Source organism: Equus przewalskii, chromosome 2, assembly GCF_037783145.1.
Source record: "Equus przewalskii isolate Varuska chromosome 2, EquPr2, whole genome shotgun sequence".
Lineage (NCBI taxonomy): Eukaryota > Metazoa > Chordata > Mammalia > Perissodactyla > Equidae > Equus > Equus przewalskii.
Window position 1 is genome coordinate 12,591,615 of NC_091832.1, and position 21,321 is coordinate 12,612,935.

Sequence of the window (21,321 nt, forward strand, 5' to 3'; positions counted from 1 at the left end):
ATTTAATAATGTTAATTTCCTGATTTTTATAATTGTACTATGATTATCTAAGAGAATATTGTTTTAAGGAAATACAAATAAAGTATTGAAGGGTAAATGGCATCCAGTCCTTCAACTTGCAAATGTTTCAGGAAAAAAGTATAGAGAATGGTGGAGCAAATGTGGTAAAATGCTGACATCAGAATTTAGATGCAAGAAGTACAGGGATTCTTTGTGTTATTTTTGCAAATTTTTGTAAGTGAAATTATTTCAAAATAATAAATGAAAAAACACAAAGCAAATGGAATTGAAGAACCAAAAAACCCATGAATGTCACCTACAACAAAAAACAGTGAGGTATCACAACATTAGGGACAAACCACCAAAAGTAGCATTAGCATTTGTGCGGGAGAAATTGAAGGAAGCAATAGGGCATCTGACAACCCCAGGATTCCCAAAAGAGCTAACACTTGTTCTAGAAAGCTCAGAGGGCTCGTTTGAAAACAGCAACTAGAAATTAGGAGTGGCTTTCCATATTCGAAAAACTAGTAAATACAGAGGTTCTGGGATGAAATATGAAGGATCTGACTGGACCAATCAGGAGAGAGAAACCACACAATTGTTTGACGAAAGGAAAGTTTATAATATGAAGAATTATTAACTATCACAGGATTGGGGTGATGAGTGATTGGCTAGTAAGAAGTAAAAAGAACTCTAAACAATATAGAAATAGCAGATAAAAGGAGCAGCCACTAATCCAAGGGCTAATTTAGAGTGACCAAGGAAGAATCCCTCATCCCCCCGTCACACTCCAGGACTGAGATCCAGACCTTTTTGAAAAGGGCTTAGCTGTGGCTCACTTAATGGCAGAGCAGTTGCTAAGGTGCTTCTCCCAGGAACAAGCTAGAAATCTGCCCACTAGAGTACCTGGTAAAGCTGTTCATGGGAGATGTCACTCTGCTACAAAACTACTCAAGTCAGAGCTCACTTGCACTGTAGTACCTGGCTTAGCAGGAAATAGAAGCTACAGGTACTTGCTGAGTAAACACCCTGGAACAGGATGGAAAAGTCTCTCCATTGCTCTCTAGTGATAAAAGTTAACATGCCAGCTTACAAAGGGAAAATTTTAAACTGCTCAGATAAATTTACGCAGCAAGCAGAAAGGATGTCTTTGGAACTAAGAGGCAATAAATATTGATAAATAGCACAAGTTCTATCATTGTTCATACTAGCGAGCTAATATTCCCTTCCAGAACAAAGCCCCTCACTGAGGACAAAATTTTGGAAATAGAATCTATGTTGAGCTACGGAGACAGAGACAATAAAGATAAAAGAAAGGGAAGGTTCAGATGGGGGGGTGGGGGCAGCCAGGACATCAAAGAAAGTAAACCACTATATTTTTGAACACTCCATGGAAACAGAAGAGAGAGCTCTAAAGCATGATGTTAGAAAAGCTGTCTTGAGCCACATTCACAAAAATTAGTCATATGTAACCGAACAACGTAAAAGGGTCAAGGGAATAAGGAGCAGAATAACATCCCTACAGGGAATGCAAAGTATACCTGTGAGACATATCCACAAAACAGCTAAGAACTATAGCCTGCTATTTTAAAGTTTAGCTAAATGATACCAAGAAAATAGTATAAGAACAACATAAACCAGATAATCTCAAGGTGCTAGAACTTTGGAAAGAAGTAATAAAATATTTCGGAAAAAGGAAGAGTAAAAAAAGTAACGGAGGATAAATACTAATTTTTTTCAAGAGTTAGAAGACAGGAAAAATTTTAAATGACAGAGAAATAAGAGTTGAGAAAAAAATGATACAGAAGTTTGGCAAAAAAGATCCAATATATGTATAATAGAATTCTCCCCTCCCTGTGCCCCCCACCAAAAAAAAAAAACAAAACAAAGGAACAGCTTAACTGCTAAAAAGTATAATGCAGGAATAATTTCCTGAAATACAATGAAATTTGAAGCTACAAATTGAAAGGAGAGCCAAAGAGTGGACACCTCAAGAGTCATAAAATTCTAGACTCAAGTGAAAAAGAAAAAGATCCTTTGGGCATCCAGACATGGAGACCAAGTAACTTATAAAGAGAAGGAAAATAGATAGACTTTGATAACAAAGCTTTATAACAGAAATCAGTGGAGTAACAATTACAGTACCTACTCAAGGAAAGAAAATAGGAGCCGAGGGTTTTTAGACTCTTTCAAACTTATCTTCACTTATAAAGGTCACAAACATCAATGTGTGAGAACTTGGAATATTGTTCCCAAGACTTTTCCTGAGGAAAGTACTAGAGAACAGGATTTAGATAACCAAACTAACCAGAAAGATAACAGAAAGGATGGTGGTAAATATAGGGTTAATTGTAAAACTAAGACTCAATGAGAATTAAAAGGGAGTATAGCATGTAATAGCTATGGACTCTGACAGTCCAGATACAGCATCACTTTTAATGGGAGAATGAGGAGAGCATGTGCCAAGAAGTTAACATTGTGTTAATCACATTGGTGGTGTAATATTGTTATTCTGAGACTGTCGTATGTAGTATGAGATAAAGCAATTGAATACGATATTCTATACCTTGTGTCCTTGAAAATCAGAATTCTCAGTGTAGAAGAAAGGAAATAACAGATACAAGTTAGAAGATGTTCAGTAAAAACACAAGGTACTTAATTTGAATCGGAAATATCAGTAAGAAGTCATAAGGTATTTTATCTTTGAAAATGTGTAGATACGTATTCAGGCTCTGTCCACTGAAAAGACCTAAAAACCATAATCAACCAGCAGTGAGCATCTCTAGTGCCCAGATTGTGGTCTGAAAATCCTGTTGCTGGACTGGATATTTACAAGCTAAGTTAGGAATATTTTGTCATACTGCATAGCAAAGAAGTGATTATAGACTACTAGGGTTGTATCAAAAGGATTCAGAATCTAAAGTAAAGAGATTCCCACCAGCTGAACATGGGATATTTCATGCAATTAAGGATAACAACTTTAAGAGTTTGAATCACATCAAATATGATTAAATCTGTGAGTTCACAATGATACCTCACTTAAGAAACAAGCATGTATTCTATCTTTTCCATGTGAATCGTACCACAGAGTCACCGAATAGATGAACGGAAGTTCCTTTTTGGTGGAAGTATACTAGCCAATGAAGAAGGAAGATCAGGGGCCGGCCACATGGCCGAGTGGTTAAGTTCACGCATTCTGCTTTGGTGGGCCAGGGTTTCGCCAGTTCGAATCCTGGGTGCAGACATGGCATTGCTCATCAAGCCATACTGAGGCGGCGTCCCACATGCCGCAACTAGAAGGACCCACAACTGAAAATACACAACTATGTACCAGGGGGCTTTGGGGAGAAAAAGGAAAAATAAAACCTTTTAAAAAAAAAGAAGGAAGATCATTGTTTTGCTGCTTGTGTTAATTGTTATAGGCTTTGAGCATCAGTATCTACCAACATCACAAAAAGAAGCACAGCCAGACTTTGTATGTCTCCTAATGGAAGAACACAAAACCGTCAAGAAGTTTCCTTGCCAATGCATGTGGGGGCAGGGTTCTATAGCCACTAGAACCAACTACCAATTTATAGGAAATAGGTGTAAGATTTTTTAAGGTGACGTATAGATTAAGAAAGTTGAGATGTTTTTTGGAGACAAAACTATTGTTTTGAGGGATACACACTTGGGTGGTAAAAGAGAAGCAAAGAGGTGATCACCGTAAGTAAGGATTATTTTTAAAGATCAGGGAGGGATTTTTTAAAAAAATTTTTTTGAAAAAGGCTTATAAAATGTTTCTGGTTTGGCCGGTAATGTTCTGTTGCTTAAACTCAGTGGTGATTACAAGAACTTTTGCCCATCTGTTTTATGCAGTTTTCTGTATTTGTTTTATACTTTACTGTTTTTAAGAATCAGTGGAAAGAGATCGATATCACATGAATAGGATCAGTATCTCTGAATACCCTAATAGAACGTGACTAAGAACACAGGCCTATTAAAACAAGAAACCATAGCGTTTGTTCATGGGGACTCCTTCTTCCTATACTATTCCATCCAGAGGAGTGTATTTATCTGTCCTCCTTATTCTGTCTCTGATTGTCCATTTATATAGTGAGTTGGTAGGTTCAGTTTGTATCCGTGTGTGTTCTATGCCAGTGGTTCTCATTTTGACAGGTTGAAAATATATACCTACTGGGGCCCCACCCCTGGAGATTTTGATTCGGAGACTGTCATAGAGTTTGGGCATCTTTCTGTTTGTTTAATGTTCCATGGGCAATTGTGCTGAAAAGCCGTTTTCATACTCTATTACCAAATTGTGAAGTTTGGGCTTGGATGCCAGTGTCATCCTCACACTCCCTAAACAATTAGTGTTAAGTCCAGTCTACTGCTCTTAACACTTCTCCGTCCTTCCCCTCATCTTTTCCTCTACTCTCATTGCCTTCATTACTCTCCTGGGCTATGGAATTGGTCTCCTACTTCATGTTTAAACCCCACAAATACATCCTTCAAGCTTTGGTAAACTAACAATTGGATCATGTTAACTCTGAGCATAAGAGATGGATCCCCATTACCTACAGAATAAAACTCAGTCTCCCTAAGAAAGAACTTCACAGTCTGGCTCTTGCCAGACATCCCTTTCCCACAGAGGGTCCGCTCCTTCCCTAGCACTAAGCATGGTGAACTGTTTGCAGATCTCTGAATATTCTTTTTCCTGCTTTTCTGTCTTGATGTTCATTGAGCATTCTGTTCCTGGAATCACCCATTTTCCAGCTTTGGAATTCATCATCACCTCTAATGCAACCTTTTCTGTTAGCACTTCTCTTACGAGTGGAATTGACTAGTCCTTCTTTAGTACTCCTCTTCCCTGATGTGAGTCTTTATCATAGTCCCTGTAACCTTTTATTGTACTTATTTGTTTATAAGTTTATTTTTGTAGTGAGACTGTGACCCTTGTGAGGACAAGGGTTGTTCTTAATTGTCTTAATTGCCTTTGTATTCCTGCTCAGTCCCTGGCACATGGTCTGCCTCTGCCCTAAAGCAGTCTTAGAAAAGCTATGAATACTATACATTTCGCTGACCAGATTGTGCTCCTTAAATCTCAGAAAAGTGATCCACGTTCTTGTTCATTCAGCTTTCTTTGCCTCCTTATTTGGCATACGTGTCCTATAGGAAGATGAGAACTTGCACATTTAGTCTGTTTATTAAAAAAAAAATTAAAATCCTCTTATATTAAAGGAAATGAAACCCAAGAGAGCCTATGATTAATGTAAGATCTATTGTTTTTCGACATCTGTTTGTTAATTCTGAATACAGCGTTAAATAAGTGCTGCTGATAGATAATTATTTGATAGGTTCCATGATAGTGGCTACTTTGCTGAAAGTGCCAAAATGATTAGCTTTCTGTATCAACCATTAATATCCCTTTTTTCCTAGCCTTCTTTGAATCCAGAAGCTGGCAAACAGAATCCGCCATGCAGACCTATTGGGACCCCTTCTGGAGTGTGGGGTAGGTAGATTTTACCATTTTAAAATCCCAATTTTAAGTTTTTCTTAAGAAAAGGAGAAAAAAATTCTTTATCTCTTGTTTGTTTCTTTATCTCCTGTTTCTCATCCCATCCATTTGCACATGGTAGCTAACACCTATTAGCTCATACTCTGCCCCCCAAAATATCATTGAAATGTACAGTCATGCACTGCATAATGACATTTGGTTAATGATGGACCTCCTAAATGACAGTAGTCCCATAAGATTAGTTCCATATAGCCTAGGTGTGTAGTAGGCTATACTGTCTTTGTGTAATGTTTGTGTAATAACACTCCATGATGTTTGCACAACAACAAAATCGCCTAACAACAAATTTCTCAGAACATATCACTGTCGTTAAGCTAATGGTAGGGGAGTCAGAATAAAGGCACTTGAGACCTTGTAGAGCTCTGAATTTGGAAGCAGATTTTAAGCAAAGGGAAAACAATAGAAAACTCATAAGAAGTAGCTTTTAATTAACTTTGCTAATTAACTTGTAACAAATTGAATGTTATGCGTTATAGTTGTCTCCTAAATTCTGATGGGCATACAAAACAATATATTCTAAACATTGTTCCATGTTACTAAATAATCTTCTAAAATATTCTTTGAAAGGCTATATATTACCACATTCTATAGACCATTTTGTTTAACCAGGTTCCAATTGTTGACTTTTTTTGTTTCGTTGAGATTTTGGGGGCAATTATAAATGATGCTTGTGGGGCCGGCCTGGTGGCACAGTGGTTAAGTTCACACTCCACTTTGGTGACCTGGGGTTCACGGATTCATATCCCAGATGCGGACGTACACACTACTCATCAAGTCATGCTGTGGCGGTGTCCCATGTACAAAATAGAAGGAGATCAGCACAGGTGTTAGCTCAGGGCCAGTCTTACTCACTAAAAAAAAAAAAAGATGTTTATTGTATAGGGCAAGGGGAAAACATATAAATACACACATTTATATGTATGTGTTAGGAATAACTAGCCTTATAAAAAAATTAACACAAATCACTATTTCAAACCAAACCTGATCTGTGGCATTGAGATGTTTGGCATTTACAAATTGGACTCTCCTAGTCCCTATAGTAGACACACTCAGTAGACAGGCGTCTTACTGGGAAGGCTTTAGCATATCCCAATGTAGTTTGGATCTTGAGTCTATAGGATTATGGGTGATTGCTGTGCCGTTTCCCCTTGGTTAATGGTGTATAGCTTTACTTTAGTTTGCCTTATCAGAAGGTTTCATGGCAGACTCTTTTCCCCAATTTCCTCATTCCTCTCCATTCCCAGCTGACAGGAGCTGCCACCCTTGGATACCATTCTTTGGTCTATGCCTGAGTGATCACACCATACTCTAGACATGTTACACCCCTGAAGGACTGCTAACGTCTTTGGGCTTTCTGGTTGATTTATGAAGTTAGAATGAAGTGCTTCAAATGCTGCCTTTCTTCCTACAGTACCCAAGTAGTGTCACTTTCAAGAGTACCTGTCAAGTGCACACCAGGAAATGTTTGTCCCTCAGTCTCCACTCTCAGCTCTTTGTTGAAAGTGAAGCCTTTTTCTATAAATTGTGCTTCCTGTTAACGAATGGATTTGACATTCTTGTGTCTCTCCACTGTTGTATTTCACAGAAAACCCACCTAGTGCCAAGCAACCCTCCAAAATGCTAGTCATCAAAAAAGTTTCCAAAGAAGATCCTGCTGCTGCCTTCTCTGCTGCATTCACCTCACCAGGATCTCACCATGCAAATGGGAACAAATCGTCAACCATGGTTCCAAGTGTCTATAAGAACCTGGTTCCTAAGCCTGCACCACCTCCTTCCAAGGTATGATTTGGAATCAGTGTAAGAACCTTGTACAGCAGATGTTTGGGAATAAATCAAAAAATTTTAGTAAATTTGTTTATTCCTGTTGAATCATTCACCAGATATTCATTCAGTGCCTGTTATGTGTATAGTATTGTACTCTGTCTCCAAACTGTTGCCAACTGGATTTTTAGTAGGCTTCTCACACTTGTTAGCTTCATTTCATAAACCTACTTATCCTGATTTGCTGTTTGCAATAAAAGCATCAGCATCCATCTGATCACTTGGAATATCTTGGCTGCTTCTTTCCTGCTCCTCACTCACTCCCCTTTACCAAGCAGTTATAAAGTCCTTGTCAGTTATTGCCTCTGTGATATACTATGCCTCGTACTGGTGTAATATATCCTTCTATTTGCTCCTCTCTCTGTATTCGTCTTTCACAGAACTGCCAGAATGATTATCCTAAAACAATTTGCATGTATCACATGCTTTCCTAAATCCCTTCAGTGCTTCCAAACCATCTATAACACGGGTTGGTGAACTTTCTGTAAAGGGCTAAATGATAAATATTTCAGGCTTTGCTGGTCATATATAACATATGGTCTTTGTTACATGTTTTGTTCTGTTCTTTTTTTTTTTTTTTTAACCACCCTTTAAAAATATAAAAAACTTTATTAGCTCCTGGGCCGTACAAAAACAGCTTCAAGAGGCCAGATTTGGACCATGAATTGTAGCTTGCCACTCCTTGACTTTATAGTGCAGTGTACACACTCCTTGGCAGTGTTATATATAGTTCTTTATAGCCTAAGCCCAATCTATCTTTTACATTTTACTGCCCTTTCTTTTTCTTTCCCGGGAAATTATTCATCCTTCAAGTTCATGTCATTCTTTCTGTGAATCCTTTTCTATCACATACATCTAAAGATCTAATTTATTCTTGTATCTCTGTAATTGAATAGCACTCTGTGTTTTATCACAATATCTAAAGCACTTTATTGCGTCTGTTTATTTCTTCACTTGGTTGTAATCTCCTTAAGGGCAGGTTTCAGGTCCTTTTCATATTTGTATCCCAAGCACCCTGATAATAATTGCTTGAATGAATTCCAGCCACTATAAGGAAACAAATAATTAGAATTTACTGGGAGAAAAAACAGTGAGCATTAATTAATTCACTTTCCTCTAGATGCAAGCACTGTGTTTGCTGCTTATGAGCAATACAAAGAAGTACAAAATGAGTCTTGACCCTCCGTGAGCTGAAAGTCTAATTGAGATGACAAGATATGACAAGATAAAAGCTCCTATTATTGCATATGAAATAAAATAAATCCTAAACAGATTTGGAATAACTAAATTAATTAAACACTGTTTACACAGTTCAGAGGAGCAATATCAGCTCAGACTATGACCATCAAGGAAAATTTTACTGAAAAACTGATTTGAACTGATCTTTGGAGGGTGGTCCAGGTTTGGATAGGCAGAAGAGTCTGGAGAGTATTGTGAATGTTAAAAGAAGAGATAGTTAAATAAAAGTTCTGAATCCAGAAAACGCTAGGCATATTTGAGGGATAGTGAATGAACTATTTTAATTATTCCTGGTAGCACTGGAGAAATATCAGGACTGAGGGTCATTATCCTCGTGATAATGAAGCTTTTAGGGTAGATAAGCTTCTAAGGGAAGAGTATCAAGAGGAGTAAAGAATGGGGAAATAGTTAATATTTCATAGATAGTAGGAAAATAACAATATAGTCAATAGGACTGAGAAATTGTAATTCAGACTTAGAAAAAAACGGTGTACTATCACAGAAAGGATGAAGAAAATCTGTAGCAAGAAGCCCCTGGGGGCAACTTGAAATATACCTGAAAGAGGACATTAAAGGAGCATAGCCCAAGGAGAAATGAGTGGGAATATAACTGATTGACAAGTGGAATTATCTTTGAAAAAGGTGTGCAGGGTACTTGTTCCACTGATGTAGAAGGGAAAGAATGAATTCAAGTCGAGAGCAGCTACTAAAAGAAACAGTGTAGCATGGAAATTAACAGCAGGGCTTTGCTGTAGACAGATTCTACTTTGCACCTTCTTTGTGATAGAACCTTGGGCAAGTTACTTAAGTTCTAAGTGTCTGTTTCATTATTTATAAAATGGAGGTAATGGTACCTATCTTTTAATGTTTTTATGAGAAGTGAGAAAATTTTGTAAAGTACTTAAAACTGGCATATAGTAAGTGCTAATAAATGATAGCTGTTATTATCAACATTTTATAAAGAGTTTTCATAAGTGTTACTTCATTGAAATGTCTGCATGCATTCTGTTAGACTATAGAAAGTCTAAAAGTGAGTAAGACAATACCATATTGTCAAGGATCTCAGAAATCTTCTGGGAGTGAAGAAGTGGCAAGGATAAAAATCATGGACACAGCATTTAAGATCAGTTAGCCCTGTTGTGTAGGACTGAGTTAAGGATAAAATGAATTCAGGAAAACTAATGTAAAGGCTGCCGTGATCCTTGTAAAGGTAATGAAGCTTGAACAGCGGTGGTGAAGGTAGGCAGAGAAGGGAGGTGGCGATGGCACCTAGTGGGAAGCTAATTAGACGGGAGAAAAACAGGATACTGAGCATTCTTCCCTGGGAAACTGGGGTAACTCTGCAACCATTTCCATAGGGTTAGACAGGAGAGAAAGATGAGTTTTCAGGAAAAATTGATGAGAGTGGTTCTGGTTACCTTGAATGTGAGATACTAGAGAAATGAGGTGAGGTGACTAGTAGGCAGATGTGGCTTTATCCATTCATTCATTTTCTCTAGGCATTCAGCAATTATTAAACATTGAGTACTAGGTACTAAAAGCTGTGTGTCACTAGAGGCACAAAATTATCTCAAAGAATTTGCTGTCTAGTGGAGAGAAAGATATAAAAAAAATCATTGTACTCTTCTGCCTGGAGAGGGTCAGAGTCTTTACAGACAAGATCGTATTTGAACTGGGTTTTGAAATGGCAAAGGAAAGAGAACTGCCATTTGTTGATATCTTACTATGTTCCAAGACATGCATTAAGCCTTTTACATATTTTATAACATTTACTCCTCTAAGCCTATCATATATAAAGTTATGTAACATGCAGTTACATAGCTAATAAAGTGATAGGGTCAGGACTCTTAAACCAGGTTTGTCTGACTTCACACCAGGGCTCTTACCACTGCCCCAGAATATCTCCCATCTTGAAGGGTAAAAAGAAGAGAGGAACGGGGCTGGCCCCGTGGCCGAGTGGTTAAGTTCGCACGCTCCGCTGCAGGCGGCCCAGTGTTTCGTTGGTTCGAATCCTGGGCGCGGACATGGCACTGCTCGTCAGACCACGCTGAGGCAGCGTCCCACATGCCACAACTAGAACGACCCACAACGAAGAATACACAACTATGTACTGGGGGGCTTTGGGGAGAAAAAGGAAAAAATAAAATCTTAAAAAAAAAAAAAAGAAGAAGAGAGGAAGTTGAGAATTCAGGTTTTAGAGTCAGACTTCATGCTGCTCCCTAGGGCTGTGATTTTGAGCAAGTTATTTAATTTTGTTAAACTTGTTTCCTTAAAAGTAAATTGGAGGGGCCATGGCTGAATGGTTAAGTTTGCATGCTCTGCTTCGGTGGCCCAGGGTTCACCAGTTTGAATCCTGGGCACAGACATGGCACCGCTCGTGAAGCCATACTGAGGCAGCGTCCCATATGCCACAACTAAAAACACACAACTATGTACCGGGGGGCTTTGAGAGAAAAAGGAAAAATATAATCTTTAAATAAATAAATTGGAGCTAATTATCATTTGTCATATAATTGTGGTAAAAGAATAAAATTGAAGTTCTGAAAGTACTCGGAATATATTACTGGCACATCCTAAGTAGTCAGTAAATGGTAGTTTGCAAAAACAGTAGAAGTTTGTTAGAGAGCAAGTAGGTGATCATTCCAGGCAGGAGTATTGTTACCCCCAAAATTTGGAGGCAAAACATGCCACTTTTGGGAGAAGACAAGTGGTTAAATATAGCTAGTAGTTGGGAAGTAAGACTAAAGCCAAATCGTGGAGGTCTTTGTAAAAGCTCAGGAGAGGCTAGGGATAGAGAGACAGTTTTACATAATTTTAGCAATTTAAACAAACAGTTACAAATAACTAGTTTTTCTAATGAAGTTCACCTAGGAACAGATTCCAGCAGAAGAAGAGTACTGAGACTAGAACCTTGGAGAATGCCTACATCCACTGAACAGACTGGGAAGAATTCAGGAGCTAAGGAGAGTCAAGTATCAGGGAATTGAGAAGGGAAAGAGGGACAGGTTGAAAAAAGATGGGTAACGAGCAGTCTCTCATTCTCCAAAAACAGATACTTAAGAGCTGGCCTTGGAATATAATATGAGGACAAGATTTTTGTTTACTTACTCAAAGAATTATTTTATTAAAATGGGGATAGATAGAGGCTGAGTATTGCAGGGAATTAAATACTAAGTAATAATGAGCAATAATGAGCACTGAAAGACAGCAGATATTGACTCATGCAGAAAAGTTTGGCAATAAAAGGATAGTAATATAAGGGAAAATAAATCTGTTTAGTTTTTTTCTCTTAGTTCAATAAGATAGCTTAGCATGTTTGTAGATAAAATAGAAGAACTTAATTGGAAGGAGATTAAAGACACAAGGGAGAAATAAATGGTAAATTCACAAAGGGAATGAACAGATGTAGAATGGTAGAAAGGGAGGAGGAAGCTATTGAAGGAGCTTGAGGTGCAAAGGAAAGAATTGGGGAAAGTTTGGATTCAATGACTTCTGACTTACTCCAGTAGGAAAAGGCAAGATCAACTGAGGTGGAGAGTATTGGGGTTGATTTGGAGTCTGGAGGAAAGGAGAGGACATTTTAAAAAGAAAGCAATGGTTGATATTGGTTTACTTTAGTGGATTTCCACATAGGTAGTGCCTCTAATAAAAAGGGGTGCGGGGCATAATGTTTTTCTCCATTGAGCAGCCAGCTATACCATAGTGTTTGAGTTAGCTGAAAATTAAGATTAAGTTGGAATAGAGTTGGGCAGAGATGTGAGTATCCTGTTGCAGGTAACACTGTCTGGTTCTACTATGGCAGAAACCCAAGTGTTTTTGTGCCCTGAGTTGGCAGTCTTAAAGACAAGACATCTGATGACCCTCTCCAACTTTTGGGAAGCCACTAGGGAACTATCATCTTGGATAGTTAGCCTGACATAAACAGCCTATCTTTAGATTTTCATCAGTGCAAGAAAGAAATCAATCTCCATTCCAGTTGGGTCATTGCATCTCTTATCTGCTTGCATGTTCCTTTTGGAGGCATTGTGAAAAAACAATGTCACATACTGGCTGAGTAACCTTGGACAAATTGCATGACTGACTTAACCTTAGAGTCATTCTCTGTAAAAAGTTGACATAATAATTATACCTGAATGGGTTAAGAATTAAATAAAACCGTATGACAAGCATGTGGTTCATGGTAAATAGTTAATTCTCTTCCTGAAGCCTGTAGTATCCTCTTTAATACCAAGAAAGAAATTCTTTTCACTCAGACCCTTCCTTTGTCCTGAAAGTCTCTTAGTTCTAATTGTTTCATTCTGGGAAAATGGACATTTTTCCCTTACTTTAGCCTCACTCCATTCATATGCCTCATCTTCCCTATTCTTCTGAAACAGTGTGATTGACTCAAAAAAAGAAAAGGATTATTCCAGCTATACTACACTGCCATCGTAGTTGGGGCCAGGGGCAGAATGACAGAATGGGCCCACACCCCACAAGCTGAGCAAAAGAAGGCCTCTGGACTAAATTGGGATTGTCCAGCCATTCACATTGCCCACCCTGGCTTGGAATTAGTCCCCTGCCATTGAAGTTCCCGGAAAGCAGCATTTTTCTGATGTGCCTTTTTTCTTTTTTTTTTTTTTTTAAGGGTACTGGATTACATCAGAGGTTAACAAACACACCATAAAAGAAAACATTTTGGGGTCAGATAAGTTTGGAAAATGCTACATATTATATCTGCCTCTCAAATTCACATGTGCATATTTTGAGAAATAGCACAGTAAAGGAACCTGTTGAGGGGCCGGCAGAGTGGCATAGCAGTTAAGTTTGCACGCTCTGCTTCAGTGGCCTGGGGTTTGCAGTTTCGGTTCCCGGGTGTGGACATAGCAGTGCTCATCAAGCCATGCTATGGCGGCATCTCACATAAAATAGAGGAAGATTGGTACAGTTGTTAGCTCAGCGACAGTCTTCCTCAAGCAAAAACAGAAAAAGAGGAAGATCGGCAACAGACGTTAGCTCAGGGCCAATCTTCCTCAAAAAAAAAGAAAGAAAGAAACCTGTTGAATTTTATTCACCCCAGCATCTTCCAAGCTTATTGAACTAGAGCTCTCTCTCTGAGAAGTACCTATCAGTATCCCATGGCCCTTCTGGTTCCTGTCTGCCTTTTTCCTTCAAGTGTGTAACCTCACAAAGAGGTTACATACCTCCCAAACATGTTGAGACAGGTAAGTTCTGGGAACTCATGTTCCCACATACCGTTTCACTCTTTACTTTATGATCCTACTAGCTGAGCTTCTGTCTGCTTCTTGTTCTGACTGATTTGTTCTTTCTTCCCATGTAGCCCAGTGCATGGAAAGCTAACAGAATGGAACACAAATCAGGATCCCTTTCTTCTAGCCGGGAGTCTGCTTTTACCAGTCCAATCTCTGTAACCAAACCAGTAGTACTGGCTGGTGGCACAGTTTTAAGCTCTCCCAAAGAGGTGAGTGAGGAGAAAGCTGTGTAGTCTTTTCTAAAGTTGCCATTTCCCATTTACTTACACTAAGATATGTGGTGTGACATGTACTGCTCTAACTCCACTTCTTTTGTAGCTGTGCTTAGCTCAGACTCGTTCATTTACTGGTGATTCCTGTTAGCATCCAAAGATGGGCAGTAGCAGGGTGGGGCAGTTGCCGTGTGGTACACCAAGGTTGGCCTGTGTTAGACTGGCATTATACCGGTATCTGTATAAGCTGTCCAGTCGTAACCATAAAAACTCTGCAAAGGTGAAGTCTGTTTAAATGAAAAGGATAGTTTATTTTTGGTAATAAACAGAATGATAAATAGGCTACCAGATTCTGGAAATCAGTACCATAAAAAAGTAACCCATAGGGGCTGGCCCAGTGGCGCAGCTCTTAAGTTCGCACATTCCGCTTCTCAGCGGCCCATGGTTCACTGGTTCACATCCTGGGTGCGGACATGGCACTGCTTGGCACGCCATGCTGTGGTAGGCATCCCACATATAAAGTAGAGGAAGATGGGCACGGATGTTAGCTCAGGGCCAATCTTCCTCAGCAAAAAGAGGAGGATTGACAGTAGTTAGCTCAGGGCTAATCTTCCTCAAAAAAAAAAAAAAAAGTAACCCAGAGAATCTGGAAGTTCTTGCTCTTTGCTGTCAGGAGCAACCTATTTGTGATATCTGCCTAGAGTCCCTCCAGCACCACTCCTCCGATTGAGATCAGCTCCTCTCGTCTGACCAAGTTGACCCGCCGAACTACCGACAGGAAGAGCGAGTTCCTGAAGACTCTGAAGGATGACCGGATTGGAGACTTCTCAGAGAGCAGAGACTGTGACAAGCTGGAGGACGTAAGCGCATAGGGTTTTTCTGGGGCAACTTAGCTGTTTTCCTTTGTTATGTGTGCGCTTTTTTTCTTCTGAAGGGAGAAAGATATGGCAGGTTTTTTAAATGTACAGAGATTTATCTGTAGGAGTGACAGCCTATGAAGTGAGTAATCCTCTCTTCAGCAGATTTCAAGTTAGGGCTTATTTCAGTGATAGTTGCGTTGGGAGTCAGGGTTCTTAAACAGGCCAGCACTGCCAGTAAGTCTTGAATTGGTCAGTGCTGTAAGAAGTTGACAGGGGCCGGCCCCGTGGCTGAGTGGTTAAGTTTGCGCACTCTGCTTCGGCGGCCCAGGGTTTCGCTGGTTCGGATCCTGGGCACGGACATGGCACTGCTTATCTTGCCATGTTGAGGCAGCATCCCACATACCACAACTAAAATATACAACTATACTTGGGGGATTTGGGGAGCAAAACAGAAAAGGAACAAAAAAGATTGGCAACAGTTGTTAGCTCAGGCGCCAATCTTTAAAAAAAATAAGTTGAAAAATTACAGAAGCTTTTGTCAGTTAGGATTATATTTAGTGGCAATATAAGAAAATCTGACCAACAGAACCATCAAACAAGAGTTTTTGTATTCTGCACCAGGAAGGTTAGAGGTCACAGTCCAAGAGGTCATGCCAGCTCATTGGTATCATCAGGAAATTTGTAACTTTTGGTTACCTTGGACTAGGATAGTTGTGCACCTCTGGGCTTCCAGTTCACATTCTAGTTAGGGAAAGGACAGAGAGCCAAAAACCTGAAAAGGGATGTCTGCCCCTTTTTTAAATGCTTTCTTCAAAGCCACACCTGCAGTTTCCACCTATATTTCATTGGCCAGCTGTCAAATGGCCACTCCTAGCTGCAAGGAAGTTGTACGGGAGTGAACTTTTTAAAGCTGAGTGCGTTGGTTCCTTAGTCCAAGTCAGTAAGGAAGAATAGAGAATTGATACCGCACAGGCATCTAGTAGCTTCTGCCTCAGTTGACATGATATGAAGTTAAGATGGTGGCCGGTTGGTATCCTTTGAAAATCTTAGCAAAGTGAACAAATCCTCATTTTATTTATTTATTCATTTTTTGCTGAGGAAGATTGGCGCTGTGCTAACATCTTTTGCCATTCTTCCTCTTTTTGCTTGAGGAAGATTGGCCCTGAGCTAACATCTGTTCCAGTCTTCCTCTATTTTGCATGTGGGTCACTGCCACAGCATGGCCACCAACAAGTGCTGTAGGTCTACACCCGGGCACCAAACCCAGGCCACTGAAGCTGAACTTGCCAAACTTAACCACTTGACCACAGGGCCAGCCCCCAAGTCCTCATTTTTAAATGGGGAAGACCTATGGGTTAGATTTTCTTCTGGAAAGCATTTTCCTGTATTAGGATTCCTTAATCTTGTAGATTGCTTATCTTACCCCAAAAGATCATTAACTAAGTGTGTCCTTCCTTTCCTTATTGCAGCTGGAGGACAACAGCACTCCTGAACCAAAGGAAAATGGAGGGGAAGGCTGTCATCAGAATGGTCTTGCACTCCCTGTAGAGGAGGAAGGGGAGGTCCTCTCACACTCACTGGAAGCAGAGCACAGGTGAGAGAGGATTGGATTACAGGGCATGCTGTGTGCGGCCTGCAAGGAGCTTGAAGATACTTAAGAAGACGTCTCAGATTGAGTCCAGCATACAGAGAAACGTGCCCACAAGCACCGTTAACTTGTTCTCTGTATGCTCCAGGTTGGCTTGTTGCCCACTAGGCGCTGCTTTAGAGACTCGGCTAGCTTTCTCACACTCTTCTCTCCAAGGTTTTCATGTAGTTTAGTTTCAGGCTCAGTTTATGGCTCCAGTTGGAGCGGAGAGAGGGGATCTGAGACTATTGTGCTGGCCCCTGGGACCCTCCTGGCCCAAGTGAGCACTTACCGTAGGACCCCCTAAAGGGGGGACCTTGGGAGGCGTGAGACCCCCATGTGTGGAGCTTGTTCTTTAAATGAGGGCTTTGAACATAGAGCAGCCAGCTGTCTGGGCAGCTGAATGACAGGTGAGGCCTGCCAAGCATGGCAGTACCTTTCTGAAAGGAGGCTTCTGTCCAGAGGAACTTTGGGAGTCAGCAAGATCACAAGATTATGAAGGAGTCCACAATGCCATGAAATTGAAAGAGAACTTATGTACATGTGGAGATGTGTTAATCTGCTCACAAGAAAGAAAAGGGAGATTTCTTCCTCTGTTTTGTCTCTGGGACAGAGAGGGCTTTGCAGTTTGGCTCGTCTCTCTTTGCTGGCGTATTTTCTGCTGCTTCTACTGTCTCTTCTCTATAGCTCTTATTGTCTCAACTGTGGAGATCCTCCATTTAATTAGAAGCACCTAAGTAGCCATAATTAAACCTTATCCCAGTGAGGAGAAAAGAAAAACCAAGTTTCTTCTCTAATATCCGAGTGGATACCATTCCCCTGGGCAGGAAAGTTTTCTTTGGAAGGTTGTGGGCTTCCCACTTATGCTTAAAGGTGTCTTATTTTCTTTGCCTGACCTGCCTCCACCAGGTTGTTGAAAGCAATGGGATGGCAGGAGTATCCTGAAAATGATGAGAACTGCCTTCCCCTCACAGAGGATGAGCTCAGAGAGTTCCACATGAAGACAGAGCAGGTATGTCAGAACCCTTCCCGGGAAGACAGTTAATGACAAGGAGAGAAATGAGACAGTCATAGCCCTCTGGGAGCCTAAGTTTAGTGTGAAGAAGGACATTGAACAAGAAAGTATAAAATAAGTTGCCATAATAGACATAGAGAGAGGAGCATCTCATTTTGCCAGAGCAATGGGAATCTTCAGTGGTGGAGACAAACCACATCAGTAGGTAGCAGATTTCAGAAAGAAGTATGTTCTTTCATCTTGGAAGCTCTAACCTCTTAGCAGAATCACAAAGCTGGGCCCCAGAGTTAGGAGCTGAGCCCTGGGTCTCTCGGGGAGCAGGCTCACCCTCCTATGCCTCCAGGCCTGGGTTTCCTGCGGGTCCTCTGGCCAGAGCCAAGAAGTCAGATGGCCTATTTGAATTTATTTAACAAATGCTTGGATTCTTTCTCCAAGTCAAGCACTCTCAGATATTAGGGTTTACAGCAGTGGACGAGACAGAGGGGTCTTTGGAAACCTCATGCAGCTGATGTTCTGCTGATACCTATTTAAAGCATAAAGAGCAATTGTGTTAAGTCCTATAAAGAGAAGGTACAGGCCGACATAAAGACTGCCACTCAGCGCTCTTCCCCCGCTCATTGACTTCACCTAAGAACTCTCAGAACTAGGGAATCTCAAGCCCTACCCCAGAATACTGAATCAGAATCTGCATTTTGAAGATCCTTAGATGATTCGTTTGCACATTAGAGTTTGAAAAGCACTGGTCTAAGAAATCTTCAGTCTCTTAGAAGGGCCCTCCCCCTTATTCCGCCTAGAATCTAATGGAGGCCTGGCCTTTCCTGGGTCCCATGGGCCAGTGTAGTTATTGATTTCTTTTTTCTTTCTTTCCCGTGCTAACCACAGCTGAGAAGAAACGGCTTTGGGAAGAATGGCTTCTTGCAGAGCCGCAGTTCCAGCCTGTTCTCCCCTTGGAGAAGCACTTGTAAAGCAGAGTTTGAGGACTCAGACACGGAAACCAGTAGCAGTGAAACATCCGATGACGATGCCTGGAAGTAGGCATATCAGTGCTTACAGTTCAGTCTGTGCCAGTAAACTCCGCTTGTGTGTTTGGGGAGTATACAGGAGAAAGCGTTCTTTTCCTTTTCTTAGGTTGTTGTTGAGTACTTCGTGCACAAGGGAAATAATCCTATCCCAAAGAGAGAGCAGTTGGCTTGTTGAGCTTTCGTTGTTGTTCTTCCCTGTTATCTGCTTAATAGAGAGAAGTTTGTGTGGTGGGAGAGATTTTTAAAATACACACACACACACACAGTCTATATGGGGCGATGCACAGGTGGGAGCTGGCCGTGCAGAGTGGAGGAGACGCGGGTCTGCAGCAGCAGCTTCTACCCCCAGCCCTTGGGGCACTCACCCCTGTGCTCAAGCAATCATTGTCAATGACAAAGTGACTATTGAAGTTATAATTGTATTAAATTAATGCTAATAATTTGGATATTTTATTTTCTTTTTGGCTGCTCGGGTAACGTTAGCCCTTAACCAAGCATATGTGGTTTCTTTTTTTTTTTTTTTTTCCTTTTTGGGTACAGCTGTAAAATATTTGGATATAGAAAAATGTTGTGTTATTCTTGCAGCCTTGATATTCAGGGTGGATTGTAAAATATAAATTTTTGTGAGATTTCAAAGATTAAGATTATTTTGATAACATTATTTACAGATTTAAAAGAAGTGGTTATCACAAGTCTGTTGAGGGGAAACTACTGCATAAAATAACTAACTTGGAATAAATATTTTGCATCAGTTTGGATTGTCTTGTGTAAGAATATATTTTCTTTAAAATTAGATGAATGGCTTCTTTTTTAGGGGAAATGCTTTTAGAAGTCTGAGGGAAATCTGAATTCAGACCCACTTGTTTCTCCTTACAGCAGATACTTTTTCAATGCAGAAAAACCTGTGCAATAAATTACCAGTAATAAAATCAGAAACCCAAGTTTCCTTCCTGAAACTGTTTTTCGCTGCCCGTGTGTTTAACAATGTGCATATTTTAAGGAAGGCCTGTGCCTCAATTTCCCTGCTAAATAAGAACTTAGGGAGGAAGGCTTAGAGCTAACGCTGGCTGGCTGACCAGTGAAGGAGGCAGGGTTCTTCATTCAACAAATACTTCCCAAGTTCTTGTGTGTCCCAGGCATTGTGCAAGGCTCTGGAGATACGAGGAGTGCCCAGCCTAGTACAGAGGAGAATAAACACGTTAAAAATGAAAGCTTAGGGCTGGCCCAGTGGCATCGTGGTTAAGTTCACACACTCTGCTTTGGCAGCCCAGGGTTCGTGGGTTCGGATCCTGGGTGCGGACCTGGCACTCTTCATCAAGCCATGTTATGTAGGCATCCCACATTCAAAATAGAGGAAGGCTGGCACAGACATTAGCTCAGCAATGGTCTTCCTCAAGCAAAAGGAGGAAGATGGGCAACAGATGTTAGCTCAGGGCCTTTCTCATCAAAAAAAAAAAAAAAACTTAGGCCGAGATCTGTTGGAAAAGCAGACGTTTATTGAAACAACAAATATTTAGTGACACTGGCACTCTTTGTCCCTACAGTACATAGTCTCTAATGGATATAGAAGTCCAAGATCATACTCTAATGGGAGACAAGCAGAGGAGTAACAGGCCTGATAGCATGTTAGAAAGATAACTAACTTGTATTGTGGGCTCCAGAGGATGGAGGCTAGAGGCAGAGCGACCAGCATCACATTTGCTAGGTTAGATTCTAAAGGCTAGGAAGGCAGAGCGCCTGTCTGCCATACTCCCTCCTGCTCGTGGTATAAGCAGTCCGTGTGCAAACTGTGGAAGTGGTTGAGATAGAGCAGTAAGAACTAGAACTCATTTCATTCAATATATTTTGAGACATGTACCAAGAATAAGAAACTTGCTATTTAATTTTATGACACTCCATTAATTGTGAATCCTGATTTCAGTGTTGTTAAAAAATGTGCATTTTAGAATCAATGAAATACTATAAAATGAACTAACTTGCAAAAGTATTAACCTGGAAATGAGAAGAAGGTTGAGACAGATTCCACCTGTTTGGCCTTGGGCTTTGCCACTTACTAGCTTTCTTAGAACGAATTTCTAAAAATTTTCCTTTTTCCTCACTTGGAATTAAGCTAGACTAAGATCACATACTTTGAAATTCTTTGGAACCTGCTGCTGGGGGTACCTTGGCCTTACATTCCAGTGGTGGAGCGGCTCCCGTAAGTCCCTATGTTGTTTCGAAAACGGTGCTTGTTTAGAAACATGGAGCTAGCTGGGAGCACCTCCGTTAGATGCCTGTCTTTCGGGAGGTGGTGGGGAAATTTGCCCGCAGGAAAGGGCCTGCCTGGGCCCTGGCCGGTCTCAAGTGAAGGGGTGCCTTTCTGTGTTTGATTCCCTCCTCCGATAGATTAATTACCGTCCGCCCAGAACTTGCATTCCTCAGGCTGTGCTGATTATCCTCCCTCTACGGCAAAACCCCAGGAGTCAGGGATTGGGAGGCAGACCACTAGCCTCAGTGTGACTTGGCTATGCAAAAGCTGTGGTTGCTTCCAGGGAGGCACAGTGCAAGGAAGAGCATTTCAGCCTAGGGGAAAGACATGGTTTCCAGGCAGAACGCCCCAAGGGGCAGACTGCCTTCTCTTCTCCAGGTGTTCCCTGGAATGGAGAATGACACTAACTCGTGTTACCTCTACTTGGGCAAAACGGCAGTGAACATAACACTTCCCTGCCAGAGGCTA

General features: G+C 40.7%; 1 protein-coding gene across 10 annotated transcripts in view; it reads left to right on the forward strand.

Annotated features, from left to right (window-relative positions):
* Positions 1-19,358, forward strand: part of GPBP1L1 (GC-rich promoter binding protein 1 like 1) — a 53,155-nt gene extending 33,797 nt beyond the window's left edge. For all 10 annotated transcript variants that reach the window (XM_070609777.1, XM_070609782.1, XM_070609779.1 and 7 more), the window contains 7 exons: positions 5,419-5,491; positions 7,143-7,336; positions 13,938-14,078; positions 14,783-14,941; positions 16,411-16,535; positions 17,478-17,580; positions 18,466-19,358. In XM_070609777.1, coding sequence (XP_070465878.1) covers positions 5,419-5,491; positions 7,143-7,336; positions 13,938-14,078; positions 14,783-14,941; positions 16,411-16,535; positions 17,478-17,580; positions 18,466-18,618 — 948 coding nt within the window. In that variant the 3' untranslated portion in view covers positions 18,619-19,358. The remainder of the gene's footprint in view (positions 1-5,418; positions 5,492-7,142; positions 7,337-13,937; positions 14,079-14,782; positions 14,942-16,410; positions 16,536-17,477; positions 17,581-18,465) is intronic.
* The last annotated feature ends 1,963 nt before the right edge of the window (positions 19,359-21,321 follow it).